At 37.1% G+C, this 21,276-nt stretch overlaps 1 protein-coding gene across 1 annotated transcript in view; it reads right to left on the bottom strand.

The window, feature by feature from the left end:
• The window catches only part of lamb1b (laminin, beta 1b), a 35,433-nt gene extending 14,419 nt beyond the window's left edge, over positions 1-21,014 (bottom strand). The window contains exons 1-17 of the mRNA XM_038300196.1: positions 20,874-21,014; positions 20,436-20,614; positions 14,959-15,094; positions 9,626-9,699; positions 7,873-8,061; positions 7,728-7,791; positions 5,878-6,080; positions 5,505-5,625; positions 5,141-5,329; positions 4,869-5,045; positions 4,592-4,704; positions 4,420-4,499; positions 1,481-1,616; positions 1,228-1,386; positions 691-824; positions 499-619; positions 185-369 (exon numbers count right to left, since the gene is read on the bottom strand). Coding sequence (XP_038156124.1) covers positions 185-369; positions 499-619; positions 691-824; positions 1,228-1,386; positions 1,481-1,616; positions 4,420-4,499; positions 4,592-4,704; positions 4,869-5,045; positions 5,141-5,329; positions 5,505-5,625; positions 5,878-6,080; positions 7,728-7,791; positions 7,873-8,061; positions 9,626-9,699; positions 14,959-15,094; positions 20,436-20,614; positions 20,874-20,907 — 2,294 coding nt within the window. The 5' untranslated portion in view covers positions 20,908-21,014. The remainder of the gene's footprint in view (positions 1-184; positions 370-498; positions 620-690; positions 825-1,227; positions 1,387-1,480; positions 1,617-4,419; positions 4,500-4,591; positions 4,705-4,868; positions 5,046-5,140; positions 5,330-5,504; positions 5,626-5,877; positions 6,081-7,727; positions 7,792-7,872; positions 8,062-9,625; positions 9,700-14,958; positions 15,095-20,435; positions 20,615-20,873) is intronic.
• Between the last annotated feature and the right edge of the window lie 262 nt (positions 21,015-21,276).

The raw sequence follows: 21,276 nt of genomic DNA, 5'->3' as shown, positions 1-21,276 counted from the left end.
TTCTTTTAGTTAAATGTTCTTTTCTGATATGTTTTAGTGTGAATAACTGAAAATATTATTGCACAAAATGAAAATTAAAAAAAGCATACAGTTTTGTGCCGAATACCAAAAATCCCCCTTAAGGTTTCATAAACGAACATTTAGCAGAAAAGTTAAATAACAGAAAACCAGTAATTACATACTCATTGCTCCTTTGTGCAGCAGAGCGGAGACGCTGAAAATGTAGTCATTACAGATGTCCGTCATCGGGCTTTTGATGACGCTGCGGCTGCTTTCTAAACATCTGTAACGCTGGAACGTATCCCACGCTTCCTTACCCTCTGTCCCATGAAACATTTCCATCTCTCTGACCCGGGGCATCAAGACCAGCTGAAAGCGAGTGGAAGGTTGTGGGAGTATTTTAGTGAGTAAGCAATAGCAGATGACTTTATTTGGAGATTTCTCAACTTTCTCAACTTCTCACGACTCAAATAAATGTTTAGAAAAATGCAAACATACAGAGTCGATGAGCGTGTGTGGGTCCAGCATGTGGCTGTCCGTCGAGTACAGCGGGAAAGTCAGGCGGATGGTGTAGTTCAGTCCTTTCTCCAAACAAACGGGACTTACTAGCAGTACATGCCTGCAGGACACGTCAGGCTCAGTCTAGTGTGCATCACACGACTCAGGTTAGGCAGTAAAATGCTGTTTTACCTGGATCCAGGTGGGAGAGAGATGGACTGATCATCTCCCCTATGGAGAGAGTTGATGCAGTGAGCGTCGTAGGTTGGAGGGTTGAAAACGGGGCGTTCCACTCGAACGGTCACTTGCTCCCACTCCTGCGGCAGCTATCAACACAAAAACACATACTGAACTACTCTTATAATATCACAACACGGATTGGGTCCGGACATAAGAAATGAAACAGAAGCATTTCAACAACTATTCCATGAAAAAAATGTTTATTATTAAAAGAAGCAGCTCATTCTATTAAGCACGGTGGAGGACCTGTGATGCAGTGAACTTGTTTATTTAATAAACGGACAGGGAAACTTATTAAACTGTTTCAAGTACCACAAAAGTGCTATAAAATCTGCAATCCTTTTGCAGAACAATAGAAAATTAGTTTTAATTGGGAAAATTACATCAAACTCATTTAGAAAAAGATCACAAACATATAAAACTACAACACTGACACAGAGGCAGGTAGATTAAGCTCACAAAAAAATAATAAAAGTTTTTCTGTGTTACCTGTGGCTCGTAGCGGATAAGGATGTCATAGTCCATCGACTCTGGAATGTTGTCGACGTTGAACTCTATGTACCCTCTTTCAGGAACATGAGCAAAGCCCATCCCAGTCCACGTGGGGCTTCGGTCCTGAGGATAGGCTCTCGCTACGAATGTGACGCCCTGAAATACAAAAACACTTGTTTTGTTTTTTTTTTGCTGCAGCAGATAAAACAGACAATGATGGAAAATTCACACCAAATTCTATAAAACTTACAGGTCCATGTTTGGCATCTTCTGCTTCATACGTGTAGTGATCCAAAGCGATAAAGTAGAATCCAGACTCCACTTGATTGCAGCGGCGTCCAAACATGTGGTCCCTGCACACACACTGCCCTGTGAAGGGATCACAGCTGTAGAGAGAGAAGAAATGTCAAACTTTATGCTTCTATCTTAGAAGGCTTTTGGAATCAAAAGCCTTCTAAGGGCCTTTTAGTGTTTTTAAAGAGGAAAATATTTTAAGGATACTTAATCCATGTTATTAAATAGTGCAGAAAACTACAGTAACCCAAACCATTTTAGAAAATTGAAAGAGACACTAAAACAATACTATCTAACTTTTGACCCAAGTATTAGTTAACTATGACATATTAAAGGATTTGTCAGGCTAATAAAAAGCACTTGCTGCCTATCGATTAGTGGCGGCTGCTGGTCTCTGAAACAGGGGCAGCTCAGTGATGTTAATTAAATCCATTTATTCTCTGATGTAGGATTTAATCTAGAAAGGTGAATGTGGCCTTGTATTTACAAGGAATGCAATTACTTAAATTTACTGGTTCAAAGTGGTCTGTTATCAGATTTAGGGCTGTCCTGATACAATTCAATGCCCATATGGCAGCTTTGAGAATTGACTGATACGATATTAGCATGAATCATACATACTTTTATTACTTATTTTGTACTGTAGAATGTTGGAAAAGGCTTGATCAAGCGATCAAGTCAGTTTTCAATCCAATATTAATAATCAGTTCCAAATGAAGGGAGACTATTTGATCTTGCAACAGTGTGGTGTCACCAGTGGAAGGTACAGATCTATCACCCCTAGTGGCTAAAAGTTTTACAGTGTTTCTCTAAAGTTAGAACAAAGGTTGAAGAACAGTAAATATTTAGGTGAATCAATGAATATATCCTGGAAATAACAGTTAATAATGACTAAGCTGTGTTTTTATGTTTCCCCCCCCCCCCCCGGTTTAAGATCTTTTTATTTATTTACATTAATTCCAATTGTCCCATTTTTGCCAGACTGAGTACACTACCTTAAAGCTACAGTGTGTAATAATTACAGGGATATACAGTCAGAAATGTAATATATTATACATAACTATGTTATTTATCATCTACGAGCTCAGCCTCTTAACCTTAATATTTGCGTTGCCTTAGAATTCGTTATTTATAATTACATAGGAGCGGGTCTCGCAGCCATGGAGGCAGACATCTTTGCGCTACGGCAGCGCAGGGCCAACAAACTAGTGATTGCGAGATCGCCAAAACGTCACAACAATGTAGAAAAAATAACGGGTATATTTATTATCTTAAGTCTACATGAAATCTATACTAATGAAATACTATCTGTAAAATTATCTATGTAAACTGACCTCATCACTTGAGAAGGTAGGTGATGCTGACGTCGTGGAAGACATTTTGTCCCGTAACGCTCGCAGTACTGTTGGGGGGCAGAAGCGGTGGGGGGAGATGTTCATGTTGCTGCAGTCTGCAGTCTGACCGCTAGATGTCGCTAAAAGTTACACACTGTAGCTTTAAGCCCCTGTCACACCTTGACGATTTAGCCAGCTTTTTTCTGACGTCCCAGAATCATATATGTTGGCATTCGCTGAACTTTCTATATATTTTTTTTTATTTTGGGCGTATATATAGAGTATTCATAATGAGTCCAGAACTTATGTCCAACGACAGCCTAACTTATGCATAACTCACGGCAGAATAATGCCCGTGAAATGTCACAAGCCAGGGTCCTAAGGGGGGCAGCAATGCGTCCGGACCGCCTGCCCTACATAAAAGCATGTCTTTGATTGCGGTATTGACCTAGCTGCTGTTTACCGCCCGCAAATAAATAAATAAAAAGAAAGAAAAGGGGTTTGCAGTCCCAACGTCATGTCTGCTAGGAAGTTTGTTGGTCGTGGCCGTGGGCGTGAACGCAGGGAGGATCCATCCCACTCACCTACTTGCTCACCCTATGATGATGATGACAGGATGCCTAAATTATTTGTGCAAATATATAGGCCTTTAAGGATCATCTTTGGTTACATTTAGGTAGGTTTTGCCCTTTTTACAATTTGGCAAAAAAAATGAGCAAGGCTTACCCTTTCTAGTGCAAAGTAAGAACTTTTGCAGTTTTGAAAGAGTTGTCAATGGGTTGGCTAAATTTTATTAGCAAAAATAAATTCTAATAAAGCCTGATTGCAATGTAATAAAGGGAAATTTACGATCTATGCAGATTAAGGTGGCGATTTCTAGAGCACCAAAAAGGAAGACATTGTGCGGCATATCAATAAATTACTAAGGTGTACATAAGAATTGGGTAAAGTCACATTTATAGTACAATTCTTAGTAGTTTAAAGAGGATGCTTGTGTAGCTGAATAGAACAAAATATTAAAGAAATGTAAAAAAGAATTGGTTCCCAGCATTTCTATTTATTTAATACATTGTGCAGAATACCACAAAGCATAAGATGTGTGGACTTAAATGATAAAAAAAAGTTATTTTAGCATCAAGGGGCGACAAAACTTAATGTAAAAGCCAACATTCTCGCACGCCGTTCAATTGCAGCTTTTCCTCGACTGCTTACGCCCACATTGCATCGACAAAGTGGCAGAAACCATGAAATGAATCTCCACTACCTTTGGTCATTAATTCACGCTCTTTTGTCCAGCTAATCATCTGTTAGATCGGATAGTGGTGCATTTTTGATGATTGGATATTGTGCTGCAGCCCAGCAAAAAGAAAATAAAAAAAAATCTGCTCTACAAGCCTAGTGCCTCATAAAAGAGGACAAATATACGACCGGCTGGATGCGGCGCCAGACGACGGACAGTGCAATGAAAATCTGGACTGTCCGCCCTAAAGACGGACATCTGGCCACCCTAATGCAGATAAACTAAAGCTAGCTTATTCGAGATGTCTTTGGTTAAACGTACTTGTTGTTGACCGCTCCTCCCTGGTCGCAGTCACATGGTCTGCACCCATCCATGTCATTTGATAGACCCCAGTGCTCCGGCTGTTTATAAAAAAAACAGAACAAAACAGAAAAGCCTGAGTCGCACACAAGGTGAGATTCCCCTCACTAAATGTGACTTTATGTTTGTTTACTTTGCACTCATCGCAGTTGTGGCCAGTGACGAGTTGTTTGCAGAAGCATTTCCCTGTGTTGGAATCACAGGTGTTTCCTCCTGGCATCGTTCCATCTGGGTTGCATGTACAAGCTGCCAAAACATACAGTTTAACAATGAAGCAGCACAACTTCAACAGCTAAATATATGGTAATAATAACAAAAAATGTTTACTACAACTTCCAATTAATTTGTGTCGAAACCCCCTGTCACAAAATCTCATTCAATTAATAAATAACATATAGAAATAAACTCACGCAGGCACCCCCCCGGCCCTTGTCCCAGTCCATAGTGTCCCTGTCTGCAGTGGTCACAACGCTCCCCTTCCACGTTAAGTTTGCACCGGCATTGACCCGAGATCATTCCGGCAGACACATCAGTCCGCGAGTCGCAAATTCCTCCCTGTAGAGATCCCTCCGGATCACAGTCACATGCTGTGAAAACATGAATAATTATAGACCTCCGTTTGTTTGAGAGACAGTTCACGTAAACAACGATTAGCCATTGTTTGAGGGGGGGGTTGACATACGTTCACAGATGTTTGGGTCTCTCAGGTCTCTGTTTGGGTGCTGGTAGAAGTGAGGCGCACACTGCTCACACTGTCTGCCCACCGTGTTGTCCTGACAGTCGTCACACACCCCTCCGCTAACGTTACCGGTGGAAATGTACGTTTCCAGGTCAAAGTGACATTTAGTGGAGTGTCGATTGCACTCGCACACTGGAGAGAAGATATCCTGAGTTAGTATACTAAATAACAACTAAACCGGGAGTTTTAGTTGTTTCATATTTGCTTCATTTTTCATGCAATAAAAAAAAAAAAGATCAGTTATTAATCATCTATTCACTCACAAAGCAGCAACTGAAAACAGCCAAACTGATCTTTGCACGCTTACTTTTGCAGGCATGGGTGTTGCGGCCCTCTGCAGGTCTCCACGGCAGGTCGTGGTAAAAGTCTCGACAGCGCTCACAGTTCAGTCCCTCAGTATTGTGGTTGCAAACGCAGCGGCCATAAACCTACAAACAACTAAGAATTACCCAAACAAGAAAAATTTGCTAATGCAAAAAAATATACATATAAATAAAAGATAAATCACAAATATTAGGTAAAATATTGAAATGTATTACAATTACAGAATTTTAACTAAATAATAAAAGATGTTTTACTAAAGAAACTGGAAAAGATTGTAAAAAAAATATATAAAAAATAAATTTTTCAAATTGTTTGCAGGAAAAAAATCGAAATAAAAAGTCAAATTTCCTATCTACCATGCCCTCAGCTCGGCGCTCCTCTCCGGCTATAGGAGCACACTCAGACGCGTGGCCGTAGCAGAAGCAGTTCCCACGGACCACCATGTCGTAGAGGGCGTAGTAGTACTTATCCGTCACCTCCCCTCTGGAGTCTAGCAGGTTGTCACCCAGTGTGTGGAGCTTGATGAACTTTACTCTGAGGTTTGTGATCTTCAGCATTTCTTCAAACAGGAAGGAGATGTTTTATTAAAAGCTTTCAAACAAACGCAGTTACATGTATAAAATGATAAACAGTTATTACCCCCTTTATTCCTTCTTTGAGATACCAACAAGCTTTATTACTTTCAAGATTCAATTTAGACTATTATGATTTATGCTTATGATAAATAACAAGCTTTTATATTTCCCTACAAAGACCTTAAGAGTAGGGGGTGCACCGATTTATATGCTGGCCAATTGATCGGCATCGATTTTCTTAATTTTGGGAGATCGGTGAATGTAACGATCTGGAAACCACCCACTACCTTAGAGCAGTTATTTCAGAAGTTTTTATTGTTTAATGGGAAATTATGTTTTTTTTTGGTAAGATAAGACTGAAATATATTGTGTCTTGTGATCTTATAACAACTGACAGTGTTAGTTATAGAAAAATCTCTATCAGTTAAAATCAGAATCGGCATGTCAGGCTTTTTAAAGAGCGGTGATCGGCTTCTACTTAAGAGGCCTTTGAAACAGCTGTTTAATTCAGTTTGTAGTTAATAATGTATGAGCCAAAACAGCACATGGAAAGAATAAATACTGCCAATGGGTTTCATGAAAAAGTAAACAGAAGTATATGGACCATTAATTAGGATCTAACTAAAGTGTCATTGAGACCAATCTTTGTTTATTGAAGATTTTTTAAAGCCTAACCTAAGATGATTAAATCCAGGCTGCTTAAGGCTGTGCAGAAACCCCTTTGGTGAAGTAAGTCTTATTTAAATGGGTTTAAAACAGAAATGCATATGAAGCCAGTGGATTAAACACTAAAATGTAAGAAAAGCAAAAAAGTATGCTTCTATGTAAATGTTCCCAGTCATCCCTTATCATTTTTTCCTTAAGAATCAGACTCAAATCTCTTAAAACTTGTCTATATTAGCATTTTTTAAAGATTTCTAAACCTCTTTAAGCTTTTTGTTGGAGGGTGGCTTCTAATCCCCTATTTTTTTTAAAGCTCATTCAGCAGCTGTTTGGTTTTTGAGACCTTTTTCTGGGTTTCTAAAAAGGAAAAGTCTACAAAGGTTTAAGGATCAAACCAGCGTTGTGTCAAAAAGGTAAAGCATATTTTCCGGAACCAGGAAAAATGTCATTGATAATCAAGTTTGACTGTTTAACATGTTGATCTCCAACAGTTAATTTGAAGATCAGCTAGCATAAAGATTATCAGCATTTAAACAAATCATCTCTTAAGTCCAAAATTGACATAAAATGTTAAAACCTTTTCCATTATATTGGTTTACATAAGAAGAATTGAGAACACCCTTTTGTTTTTTAAGGGGAAACAAATCCTTACTGTTCTCTGCACACTGAGGATAATCAGTAAAATTTAACAAATGGTCTCTAAATGCTTTCAAGACTCAGAAAGTCTAAGGATCGATGTGAACGAGTTAACAAAGTCCGAGTTGCTTCCGTATGTGAAATTCCCCCCACTGCGCTTCCTGTCTGACCTCTGGTCCCACAGCAGCGCTGAGGGAAGCTGCAGACCCACAGCAGGAAGTCACAGGAAGCTGTTTTTATTTGTGTTCTTTGTGCTTAAAGTGGCCCTAATGAGGCTTTGCACTCTGTTTTGTGTGGAGACATGCTGTCTATTATGAGCAGATGCAGCTTACTCTGTATCCTCAAGCTATAGGGGTCTTCAATTTCAAAAACAGGATCCAACACTCGGAATATCACCTAAAACAGCAAGAAAGAACAATCAAAACCAAACTCTAAAACAATAGCCAAAAAAACAAAAAAAACATAAGGCTTGTTTACCTCTCCCTCTGTGGATGGCTCGATGTTTGAGTAGCGGGAGTCGCAGATGATGTCGTCTACTCTCTGTAAGGGTCCGGCGGAGATCCCAGGGAAGACAGACTCGCAGTCGTAGGCAAAGTATCGATAAACCTCCCAATTTTCCCCAAAATCCATGGAGCGCTCGATCACCATGGCAGCAGGACGAAACGTCTGTGAAAACAAAAAATGTTATTTTTTAAAGTAATTCAACCTCTGATTTGACTATATTAATTTATGAAATCATATTTATTCGTAGAAAAGAATATGAACCTATTTTAGCTTACTTAAATTTAATGGTTTATTCTAAATTCTTTAAATTCAGGTTGGATCTAGAAGGACTTTGTACGTGTTTAGTACCATTACAGCTCCCTTATAACCAGCATTGGAAGTGTCTCTAGTCTCCTTAATACAATCAGAGAACATAGCTAGAATAGTTGACTTCTAACATAATCTAAAGTTTTAAAGCTGATGACATTTTAGATATAAAAAATCATAATATCTGTAAAAAAAAAAACATATTTCAGGCATTAAGAATGCTTTTCCCTGACCCCTGTTGCAGAATCTAAGCAAAAAAAAAGCTTTTCTTCTCACAAGATGGGAAATCTTATAAAATAGACTGCTAAGTGATTTAATTATTAGGGATGCACGATATAATTGGCCCCCTATCGGTATCGGCCTGTATCGGCCTTAAAACTGAATATCGGACATCGGCCACCCCACTGATATTTAACCCGATATTTGATCAGCTTCTGAGTTTCTAAATTCTAAAAAAAAAAAAAAATACTACTTCTTCTTCTTCCTCAAAAACTTCTTTTTTACTGACTTAAAAACTTCTAAAGACGAGGGAAAAAATATTGATACATTAAAATATCCCAATATCTTCATATGCTGATATATTGCCATTTAAAAACAGCATATCAATCTCTTTTACTAATGAAATATTGCTATATGTCATCGTTATGCTACAAATTCCCCGGAAAATTCATGAAATTTTGCCATATTTTTATATGTTGATATATTGACGCGGTATCAATCTATTTTACTAACAAAATCTCACAAGAATTTGCAAAATATCACGGGAGTTTGTAACAGAACAATGAAATTTCACGAGATTTTGAAAGTAAAATAGATCGATACCGCGTTTTTAAAAATCTATTTGATATCAGCATATGAAAATATATTTGAGTATATTATTTTTCAAAGTGTCAGAAATGGATAACAAAACTGCTATTTTCAATGACTACTTATTTTTGTCCAGCTTTAACATCAGTATCGATATCGGTTATCGGCTACATGAGTTTTAAAATATCGGCATATCAGATATCGGCCGAAATCCCAATATCGTGCATCCCTATTAATTATTACATACCTCTAATAGGTGTAATTGAATTATACTTTACCTTTTTGGATTCAATCAATAAATATCTATAAATCTATCTTGTTATCTCTCTTTCTGTATCCATCTATCTGTAATTTCTATAAAGAATTGCATGCAGATTTTTCCTTTTCCAGAAAACAGGATTTAAAGGGTTTGGGAAAACGCATCCTTCTGTATTTTTTATTTATATTATTATAGGTCAAAATCATCTTCCTCTCACTTGCCCTTCCCACATCTCTCAGGGGACCTGCATGGCTTTCTGAAGCTTTCTGAGAGAGAGTTAATCCCCATCTCTTTATTATTTGTAAAACCATACACATGTGAGTGTGTGTTTGTTCCATCAGATAAATTCAGCACCTTGAAAGTCATGATGAGGTGCGTGAAATGAAACTCGGCCTCCAGGTCCAGCTGGATGGTTACATTCTCAACGCCTGCATGAAAAAAGACAAAACAGGAAATGTAACATCCATCACTGTGATGTTCTGTTTAGGCAGCTGGGTCAGATTTTCTTCTGGCAACTTTCAGACATGTAAATAATCCTTTTAAGGTCTGGTTCTGTAAATGTTGGATAGGTGTGAATGAAACAAGATTTTTTTTTCAATAAAAAAAACAGTAGCAAAAAAAAAAAAAAAGAAAAGGCTAACAAGAAGCAAACAAATAGAAAATACAGTTTAAGATAAACTCGTCCGAAGCATCTTGGAGGCCAAGTAGAAACAATGGAATCCTGGTCTGGGAATTACAAATTCCCACGTGAGGCCTAATGCATTTCTGCAGCTTCCTGCTGTTTTAAAGGCATCTGCACAGCTGGCTGCTGTCCCAACTATGACTCACACCTCTGTCAGATTCCCACCATTCAGAAATAGTATGCATATACAGTAAATAAATCAAGAGGGTATGACTGTAGCACTGAACAACATACAGGAGGCAGAGCTGGAGGTGTTGAGAGACCAGGGTCGATATCACCAGAGGGACAGCTCATGTTAGATGTTTAGGATATAGAGAGTGGCATAAGTGAGATGGATATGTACAAAGGAGGTAGAAGAATGCTGACGAGTATGAGGAGCTCTAGAGGATGAACGGGATTATGAATTAAGTTAAATAGGACATAAAGGTAGTTGGTGTAAAGGAAAAAGATGCAGACAATGAATGGCTGTGGTGACTGCTGAGAGCAAAAAGTCAAAAGATAAAGACTAAACAGCTATAGACTTCTTGCATATTTTCTTTATAATTATGTCAATTTTGTTGTTTTTTTAAGCATCTACCCGGTATATATTTAATTTGTTTTTAATGTGGTTACTTTGTTTTATAAAGGCTTGAACATAATGTATAAAGGCCTTTATGCCCTCAGAGGCACATAAAGAACTAAATTAATGTGTTTGTCTTTCAAATAATTGATTACTGCAACGGTGTCTTAACAGGGGATCAGACATCTGCAGTTGATCCAGAATGCTACTGCCTGCGTCCTCACTAAACCTAAAGCCCCTATCACACCTTGACGATTTAGACCATTATATGCCTAATGTATAAAAAATCTGGCAAAGTGCTGGCATGGGTTGGATAAGTTTTGGATAAGTTTTGTATAAGTTGTGAGCACGCTGAAGTAAGCTTGAAAACGCTGGCACATGTCAACAAACGGCGAATACGTTCAGAAATTTTGAGCTCAAAGTTTCTCGAGGTATGCCAGCATATGCCATACATGGGCCATAACTTACAGGCAAGTTATTTGATTGTTGACATATGTTAAGTACAAGATACTCATAAGTCGTGGGGTCTAGCTTATCCAAAATCTATCCGTAAATTGTGCATAACTTAGTCAGAATGTGTCTCCAACGTATATCAACGTATCTGACGTGTTCCAGGCAACAGCTGAATGTGTTTCCAACTTACAGCTACTGTATAGTGGCGTATTGGCAGCTTTTGGTATGGATGGATGGATCCTCCCTACATTCACACCTTCTACCAACAAACTTCCTAGCTGAATGTGCTGCAACTGCAAACCTGCTTTCAACCTTTTTCTTTTAATTTATCTATCAATTGTTTTTTGGCGGGCGGTAAACAGCAGTTAGGTTAATACAACGATAAAATGCAGACATATTTTATGCAGGCCGGGGCCTCCGAGTGCATTGCTGACCTCCTCAAGACACTGGCTTGTGTATCATTTCATTGGCATGATACTGCCGTGCGTTATGCATAACTAGGCTGTCATTGGACATACGCTCTGGACTCGTTATGAATATGCTATGTATATGCCAACAATTAAAAAAATACATGCAAAATTCAGCATAAGCCAGTGTTTTAGAAGATTCTGGGATGTCAGGCATACGCTGGCTAAATCCTCAAAGTGTGACAGGGCCCTAAGAAAACCGAACACATCAGCCCATTTCTAAAATTCTTACACTGACTCCCTGTGTCTCAGGTAATAGAGTTTAATATACTCTTGTTAGTCTGGTCTGGGAATTACAAATCACAGAATAACATGGCAGAAAACATTACAAACTTTTTCTTAGTGTTTTAATCCCCCCAGATCTCTCAGATCTTCTGCACACCCAATACCAGAAACAATAAATATGGAAAAGCAACTGTCAGTCCATAAACTCTGATAATCTGAAAAAAACTCCCTAAAAACTGTAAAAGTGCTAAAACCTTCTGTTGCTTTAAATTGAGATTAAAAATATTTTTTTCTCAGTGGTTTGTAGTACAACTTCCTTTATCTATCCTTTATCATCAATCATTTTAAATATTCATGTTTACTCACTTGAGTTATTCATATTCACATTTTTTCTAATTACCTTTATTAAACTTTAATGTACTTTTCTCTAAGTTCCATTTTTTCCATGTACAGCACTCTGAAATGTGCTGTTACAAAATGTTCTGGATAAATCAACTTGCCTTGCCAACTTTGTTAGCTAAGTGTTAATGAAGCTAGCTAGCTAGCTAGTACTCTATGCAGTGTTTAAACAAACCATTAAAGTGTTTTTTTTTTTTTTTTTAAGTATAATTTAGCTAATATAGAATAAACTAACAATAAAATTATTTATTATAAGTCAGAGATGTTTAAGGCCAGGCCACTGTCCTGCAGGTTTTAACATTTCCTTGCTTCAGCACAACGTTCTTCATTGATGGCTAATTAACAGTAGGCTAATTAGCTAATTGAGTTTTGCTGAACAGTTGAATAAGGTGTGTTATACTGAGAAATATTGGATTTTGGATTTTAACAATACTTTATTTACACAATTCAAACAATAAAATCAAATGTTGATGTAAAACAAGTGTCAGTTAAAAATCACTATTAAATTAATAGTGATTAATAGTATTAATGTAAAAACAACATCTGACACAGAACATACAATTTTGTTAAAACCCCACAAATGAATAAAATCCTCCATGTTTTGTGTGGTTCTGTGAAGTATGTCTCTGCAGGACAAGTAAATGGCCATATTTGCTTCACTAATTAAAAAATTTAAGTCTTACATTTGACTTATTTTTTTCTATTCTGGCAAACTCCTCCTATAAAAAGAGCATTTGGAGAAACAGTCCCAAAAAGACTTAAAACACTAATTAAAAGGCTAAAAACAGAAATATTAAAATCCTTGACAGCAGCCCTTGGGGATCACCGTTGGACATGATGGCCAAACTGAAAACCTCATGAAAAAAATTCTATAATTAACCTAATTAATAATAATTGTGTTGATTTTACAACAAATTAAAAAATATAAGTGACCAAAACAATGTCGGTCAAGGAAATTAATTAACTATTAAGGAAGATGTTAAACTAACTGTTCCAACTAACTGTGGACATTAGACAGTTATCCTGTTAGCTTCCCATGTAGTGTGAAAAGCTAATGGTGCATTTTGTTATCCTTGGAACTCGGAATTGCGTTCCAGTTTTCCACTTCTTTAACCTTGTGTTCTCCATGGGCACCACAGCTACTTTTGAAGATCTTTCAGCTGAAATTTACAACTTGGAAGATAGAAGTTTTCACTCGCGAGGACAAATGAACCAGAATTAGCACACAAAATAACTATCCAGCTAGCTAACTTGTTGCTAACTGACAGCTTGATATATATCTTTATTTAAGAATGGCTATAGAACATATATATATATATATATATATATATATATATATATATATATATATATATATATATATATATATATATATATATATATATATATATATATATATATATATATATATATATATTAGTGCTGTCAAAATTATCGCGTTATTAACGCGTTAACGCAAGGCCATTTTAACGGCGATAATTTTTTTAACGTGAGATTAACGCTATGTGGTTTTATGGTACAATTTTCCAAGTACATCCCGCTGCAGCCTGCGAGAAGGCGGGGCTATTTTCCCCCAGTCTATGCATTTCTCATAGGCTTCGAGAGCGGAGCTCCTCAAGGGAAAAAGACGCTCATACACTGGGTGGCGCTAGTGCCTTTTCTTTAAGCCCCACCACCAACAAACAAGTTGAGTGTCTGGTAACTAGTAGCAACCTGAAATACGCTGAGAAAAAAGATTACTGAGGTGAAATGGAATCTGCTACGGCACTCTTGTCGGTATCGTGTGTGTGTGTGTGTGTGGGTGGGTGGGTGTGTGTGTGTTCTCATTTTTGTTAAGAGGCTGAAAAGTAACTTTGTTCATTATTATCTTGGTTAATTAACATCTAATGTTAACTCTACTACATTTTATAGCAGTAGGGTAAAATGCTTGTCTTTGTTCAAAAGACTGTATTAACTGTAAAGACTGTCTTTTACATCAGCCTGTTTTCAGGGCCTTTTTTTGCCTACATATTTGTTATTTTTTGCTACATGCCTCCCCATCTTCTTGCCATATGTTTCTATGGCATAAATCAGTATCTGTGACCTGTTTTCATTTTAAAAAAAGAACATTGGCACAAACCTAGCCTGTATGTATTTTTTTGTATGTCATCGAGAGTATTTAAATGATTTTCAATCAGGAAAAAAAATGTGCGATTAAAATGCGATTAATCGCGAGTTAACTCAGGCATTGATGCGATTAATCGCGATTAAAAAATTTAATCGATTGACAGCACTAATATATATATATATATACACACACACACACACATATAGCACTACGAAGAAATATTTTGATGCCTTGGTCATTAAAGAGAACTTTAGAAAAAGAATATGCCAAAATTCAGCACATTTTTTCCAAAGTTTTAACATAAACCTGTAAATATGAATAAATAAATCTTCTATAATTAACCACATCAAACATATATACTTGGTACACAATAGAAAAAGCTTGTGATAAGTCTTCAGCATAGGAAGCCACATTCCAGCAGTATCCTGTGTTCAAAGAGAGTTTCCTTCCTGTGAGAAGATAATACCTTTAAACTGCTTTTCTTTTTCAAGTGGAGGTCTTAAGTTCTTTGGTTGCTTCCTTTTTTTACACTTAAAAGTCAATTGTGTACTTTAGTGATGACACATCTGTTTCTTACAAGCACACCTGTTCTCAAAGCACACCTGTAACCCCCACCCCACTCTCTGCATGAGAGGGGCTCTGTGATCTCCTCTCTGGTCATTATGGGCTCAGTTCCCACGAGAACAGCCGTAGTTAGCATTCACGTGAAGTTTGAGATTAAAACCAAGAGATTTTTTAAGTCTCTGAATCTGAAGGTGAAATATAAAACTACTGTGGCCTCCTTTTTGCTCTCACCATTTTCAGATTGCCACCAGGTCTTGAGGCGGTTGGGGGCAAAGGTGGTGACCACGTTCTCAATGGTATGGCTGTAAGGGTTGCTGTCTTCATTATACGCCTCCCTTGAGTCACATGTGAAACATTTCTTCTCCCCCTAACAGACAGAAAGCAGAAACTAGTTGGTCACAAATACTAATAATAATGCAGAAACATTGCAGTTACCCCTGCACAAAGCAAGAGAATTCAAATATACAGTAAAGACAAGAGTACCTTTATTTGTAACCCTAATATAAAATCCTTTTAATGAGAAGAAAGCCAGGTATGTTTTAAGTATATTATTTAGGAACTATTTTTTATCCATCTATAATTAATTCACAAATAGTGTTTTAATATTTTAATACTATCCTTATAGGCTTTTAATCATATAAGACACCTATAGATGTTAGTGATTTTTTTATTGATTTGTTTGTTTAATCATAATGCATTTAGTGATTTATTATATTAGCAACTATTTATTGAACATGTTAATCTCTTCCTACATGTGTGCATTTTGAAATAAATAAAAGAGAGCTACAGTTCCCTGTGAAACAATGAGACTAAAATGTATATTAGAAAATAGGACAAGGTGGCCTAGTGGTGCAGAAACTGGAAAGGTTGTTAGTTTGAAACTCAGGCCGGGGTTGACGTCATACATCTCACTGTATTTCATTGCTCCAAAATATTTCTGTATCGGTGCTAATCAATATGTTGGCTTCAGTCTTGTTTTTCATGAATTTTGAGAATCCCCAAATCTCCCGACCTTTCATCTTGGTTGCAAAGTAAACACAACTAATGTTTGATAAGAAAAAGTAAAATAAACTTCACCAAAACTGACCCAGGTAGACTATAGTTCGTCACTCCTTACCTGAAGTTCGTATATCTCTTCTCCTCCCCCCACCTGAAGCTCTACAAGAACCAGCAAACATCTGTGTTAACTTTACACATCTGGCAACACCTGCCTAAAGGGCTTGTCTCTTTTTAATTCTTCTTTTCGTTTCTTACTTATTTCCGGGATGTTCTTCTCTCCTCTCTCTGTGTGGATTGATTGATTGAGAGAGCTTTCTGAGTGGAAGGGAACATCGACCCTCTGCTGCCCTGATTGGTCCTGCACAGAAACGGTCACTAATAAATGGCCGATGTACTTATAAAGCAACAAGCAAGAGATAAGAGCATGAGTTCTGTTTAAGTGCTATTAATTTCATTTTTTCTAAATAACTTCATTTAGAATACAGTCCAAAGTTAAATTGATACCACACGCATAAAAAAATCTCAAATACAAAGATTTATACAAAATCAGAATTCCCTCTACTGCTCAAGATTTAAGGAAAAAAAACATAGAATCTTGACTTTATTTTCACAGACCTATGGCATATAGACATTAAATATGACTATTAACATTTATAAGAAGTAAATCACAGGATCAAAGGAAAAGTATCTACAAATATATGTATTTACAGCTATTTATTTCTTTTGCAAAAAGCACCATCACAAACGTTTTAAACTGGAAATTATTCACTTGAAAAATTAACTAGAAAATCCCTTTATTGTCCCACAATGGGGGAATTCTGGTGTTACAGCAGCAAAAGGTTATAGCAGCAATGGTCACACAATGTGGACCACTTTATAAAAATAACAGAATAAGTGACAGAGTTAAGAAAATAAACAAAGAAAGTACTGTATTGTACAGTGTTTTTACAATATAAATACTGTGTATCTGGAGAATAAATAATCAAACAGCTATGATAGATACCGGTATGTGAAAAATAGCAGCAACACCAGAGATGTGCAAAAAAAATGACAGCAGCATGTTATTTAAGTGACTAATGTTGAGTCAATATGCAGATGAGAAGTTGAAAAGTGAGACTCAGGACAGGAATTAAGCAATGGATCATTGTGGAAGTATATTTTGTTTTATTTTTTTGCGTTATTTTTGTATCTTTTTCATTGGCATCAGAGCATCATAACGAGGGCAAACTAATCAGCCCTCGTTATAAGAATGAGAAATAGGGCTTTTTTTCTTTATGTTTTTACAAATAAAGTTATTTGAAGCTCTGAGATGTTTTGACAGATATTTGTATGATTTCATAGTTTTTTTAAATAGAAAACATACGTTTCAATACTACCTTGTTTTCCACACTTTTTTATATCTGATTCAGCTTAAAATGTCCCACAACTGTGTGAGTTTTAACACCTTTTGCACCAAATATCAGTGATTTTTAGTTCTAAAGATGTTATTTTCATGCAAATAGGTAAATAGGATGGCTGGAAACAACAACAAGCAAGTTGAGATGATCATTTGGGACACAAATATAAGATATTATGCAACCCCGTTTTAGAGTTTTGCAGTATTTTGTTTTTACTTGAGCTGAAAATAATATTGTATCCCTTGCTCTTAGACTTTTGACCCAGATTTTTAAATTCTCCCCCTTTTATTTCTCAGACTAGTTTATAATTTTTCATGCAGTTCTAAGGAATTGTTCGAATCTGAGCAAATCCAGTTAAGTGGATCCATTTAGCGCTAAATGAAAAAAACATCTGTCACTAGAATCCAGCTTCCTCCCCTCCCAAATCAACAGCTCATACTTAAGGCCTTTGCTCATCCTCGGAAGAGCTCAATGTGACTGTGCCTTCATAAAAACACAATTCACACACAACCAGTCCCCAAAGGAGGGTCGATAAGAGGAGAGTATCCCCCTACCTCCCTCGGCTCTTATCCACACAGGGCAGGGATTGTGAGCAACACAGAGCTTTTATTGTGGAGGGGGATGTCTGAACGCCCACTTGACAAAACAGAAAGCAGCTGTTATGCATGGGCATCCTCCCACACACAGACAGAATAGCAGCTAAAGCCATTCATCTCAATTATAACTAGAGGAAGAAGCAAATCCAGAGCTCTGTGTTCAAAAAATTGAAAAAGTAGTTTCATTTATTAAACTAGATCGTTGAACAATAAATAACCAGCATCAGACAGTTCATGCACAATAACTCAAAGCCATAAAAATGCCCTTTTCAATACCTAACTTATTCAATGACTGATTCAACCACTAAAACATTTCTGAACTCTGCTAACTTATTAGAAATGAGTAATAAGAGCTAAAAATGACACATATAGTAGAGGCAAACTGAGCTAAGCTAAAACTGCAACAACTGTAATTTATAATCATTATTAAAAATAAATCAGTAAAAATAATTTATCAAATTGGTCCAAGAGATTGGATCATAGCAGTTTATTTAATAGGGTATATTATCCTAATTATTTTATTTACCACCCATGTATTCATCAACCTGTTCCGGTCAATTAAAACTATCAATCAAGATAAAAGTACACATTAATTATCCCCAACTGGTCTAATCAAGGTAAATTTTCTTTCTTAGATTGCCATTTCTAAACTCCAGTGAAAATTCACTGGATTTTTTTTTCTCTCCTGACATTAACTGAAAATTCTTTTTATTATTATTATTCATTAAATTACATGCATCTCCTTGCTTCTTAGAAAAACTGTTTTATGCGGGTTTAATGTTTAGTGTATCCATTCACAAGCTTCTCATAACAGTCTGCTGAAGTTTAGTCCTGCTCTTTTAGACAGATCTGCTGTAATTGAGTCATTTAATCCACAGATAAACACATGATCAGCACTAAAGCTTTTCTTTAGGGTTGGGATCTGTTTTTTTTAAATGGTTTTTATTTATTTAAGGATCCCCATTAGACTCCAAGAGAGTAGAGACTAATCTTCCTGGGGATCAATTTCATCAAAAATCCTCACAATCAGTAAATACAACAAACTCAGAGTAGAAACATTAGTAAAAAAGACAACATAAACAAACGAACAAAAGAAAAACAAGATGTTTCCCTTGTTAAACAAACAGAATTACCTTATTAATTATAGATTTCTTAAGATTTAATTTAAAAGAGACATGATTATGTATAACTCTCCCAGGACAGGAATTAAGAAATGGGTCACTGTGGAAGTATAACCGTGTACTTACCAAGATTATTGTTTCACAGTATCGATAAGAGAATAGATATAGGTTTGGGAATTGATAAGAGTTTCACGATTCCGACTCTCTTATCGATTCTGTGAAACAATGAAGTTGCTAAGTACAGTTTAATGAAAAAGCACTACTGTACAATTTAAGGAAATAAACTAATTTCTGCCTGATTTAAATAAACAAGCGTCACCTTTCTCTCGCTCCCTGAACAGCGGAGCAACTTGGTAGCATGTTTAATAACCCCAAAGAGAGGTAAGAAATAGGTTTATTTCCAGAAATGGCATATGATTTACTAGGAACCACATTAAGCACAGCCAGTGATATAAAACTAGCAGAGTTGCCTTCCATGCTGGTCGTAATTTTAGCTTCTGTCTGGAAGCATCAAAAACACAGCATTCATTAAAATGTATGCCATGTTGTGTGCGCAGGTGTTTCTGCATGTTGGATGTATTTCCTCCCACGGATGCAATGATCGCAAAGCGCCTTGTTGCCATCTTTTTCTTCCTTAAAATGAAGCAAATCTTTCGATCACTTTGACCGCTGTTGTTTTGCTTTTCTAGACTTATGCCTGGTCACATCGTACTTGCTTACTGAATGCGTAACGTGACGTAGAAAACGTGACCTAAGTCGTGCTGCCAAGCACTAGGCTCTGGTGCTGCCTGGAATCGTTAAGAGAATCGTTAAGTAAGCTGCCATGGAATTGGAACACATGGAAACGTTTCTAAACAGGAAAACGGTTTTCGATTCCCATCCCTATCTGTAGATAAGGAATCAAATCGTTTCACAGAATCGATAAGGGAATTGGAATCGTGAAAATCTTAATTCCCAACCCTAATTTTAATCCTCTCTGCATTAATTCTAGTTCTTGCTGTAGGATATTATTAACCTGATACTGATGATGATCTGCATAGACAGGCATACAGACCTTATGCAACACATACAGTGTTCTCTAAAGCGGAGGTCTTCAACAGGGGGTCCGTGACCCCTAGGGGGTCCACGGAGGTACTGCATCGGGGTCACTGAAGTTTTGGTTGATTAAACTTTTTTTTTTTATATTCCACCCTGCAATTTTTCGACTAATTGAAATGATAGATAAATGGAGGCAGAAGATGTCTTTCAGTCATCAATGCACACATTCAGCGACACACTGGAACTCTTTCAAGCTGGGCACCATTTCATTTACAACACCTGTCCCATCAACAAGGAATCAGAAATACTTTAATAATCCCAGGGAGAAATTACTTTCGTTACATTATGTAATAGAGTGACTATAGGAACAGTTTGATATAACCCCATTCCATGCAATATATATAATTAGGGGTCCCCGCTCCATCTTGCCATCAGTTTGGGGGTCCTTGGCCTGGAAAACGTTGAAGACCCCTGTTCTAAAGCTTTTTTTTTTACACAGAGTAAATGTGGCTTTAGGTTAAACAGGCTTTTTTTGTCAATAGAAGTTCGTTTCTTACTTCCAGGTGCGCAACGATGCAGAAGCGCTCCGGCTGCTGGAGGCCGCAGGTGGAGGAGGCGCTGAGTTTGTGCGCTCTGCCGATCAGCAGGTCACCGGTGGCGGGGTAGCAGCTGCTCTCTGTGCACATGTCTACAAACTCTGGCTCTGGCCCCTGTGCTCTGACAGGACAACACAGAGCTGCAGGAAGGAGAACAACAGTTAAAACTACCTCTCTACATTGCTGCTTTATTTGGCTTCAATTATAATAAAACATTTTTAGTTTCCAAATTAAAGATGGCTCAACATCTAGTTGGTTGACTTTTACTATATAACATATGGTTCACATTACATGTTCTGCTGCTGCTGAGGAAACAGTTTGGAGACTTATCACATGTTATTCATCCCATGAGCTCTCAGCAGAACTTTTTTTTTAAACAAAATTTAAAGTTAAACTCACCTAAAGCTGTTAGAGTGAAGATGATGAGCCACATCTCCCAGAGAGGCGCCGAGTTTTCTGGGAAACTTTGATGAGTCTTACTCCTGGCAGCCGAGGAGTGTGTGTGAAAATCAAGAATGAAGGGAGTTTTCTTGAGGAAAGTTCACTGTTACATCCCAACAACTCCACCCAGCTGACAGCGGAGGGCCAAGAGGTGACATAAAGCAAGCTCGCCATCTGCTGGCAGAAGGAGGTAACGCACAGAGATCTCAGAAAACAACCACAAAGCTGGAAAAAATGGAAAACAGAAAAGAAAAAAACTTGCATATAGTTCTTCAACGATTCTCGCTTTACTTAAGTACAGAAAAGGATTAAGGCCACTGGAAAAAAAAAACAAATTATTTTCTTATTTATTCTGATTTAA

This window comes from Cyprinodon tularosa, unplaced genomic scaffold (assembly GCF_016077235.1).
Source record: "Cyprinodon tularosa strain WSP-4 unplaced genomic scaffold, ASM1607723v1 ctg442, whole genome shotgun sequence".
Lineage (NCBI taxonomy): Eukaryota > Metazoa > Chordata > Actinopteri > Cyprinodontiformes > Cyprinodontidae > Cyprinodon > Cyprinodon tularosa.
Note: the sequence above shows the minus strand (reverse complement) of the source record. Positions and strands in the feature narration are given on the sequence as shown.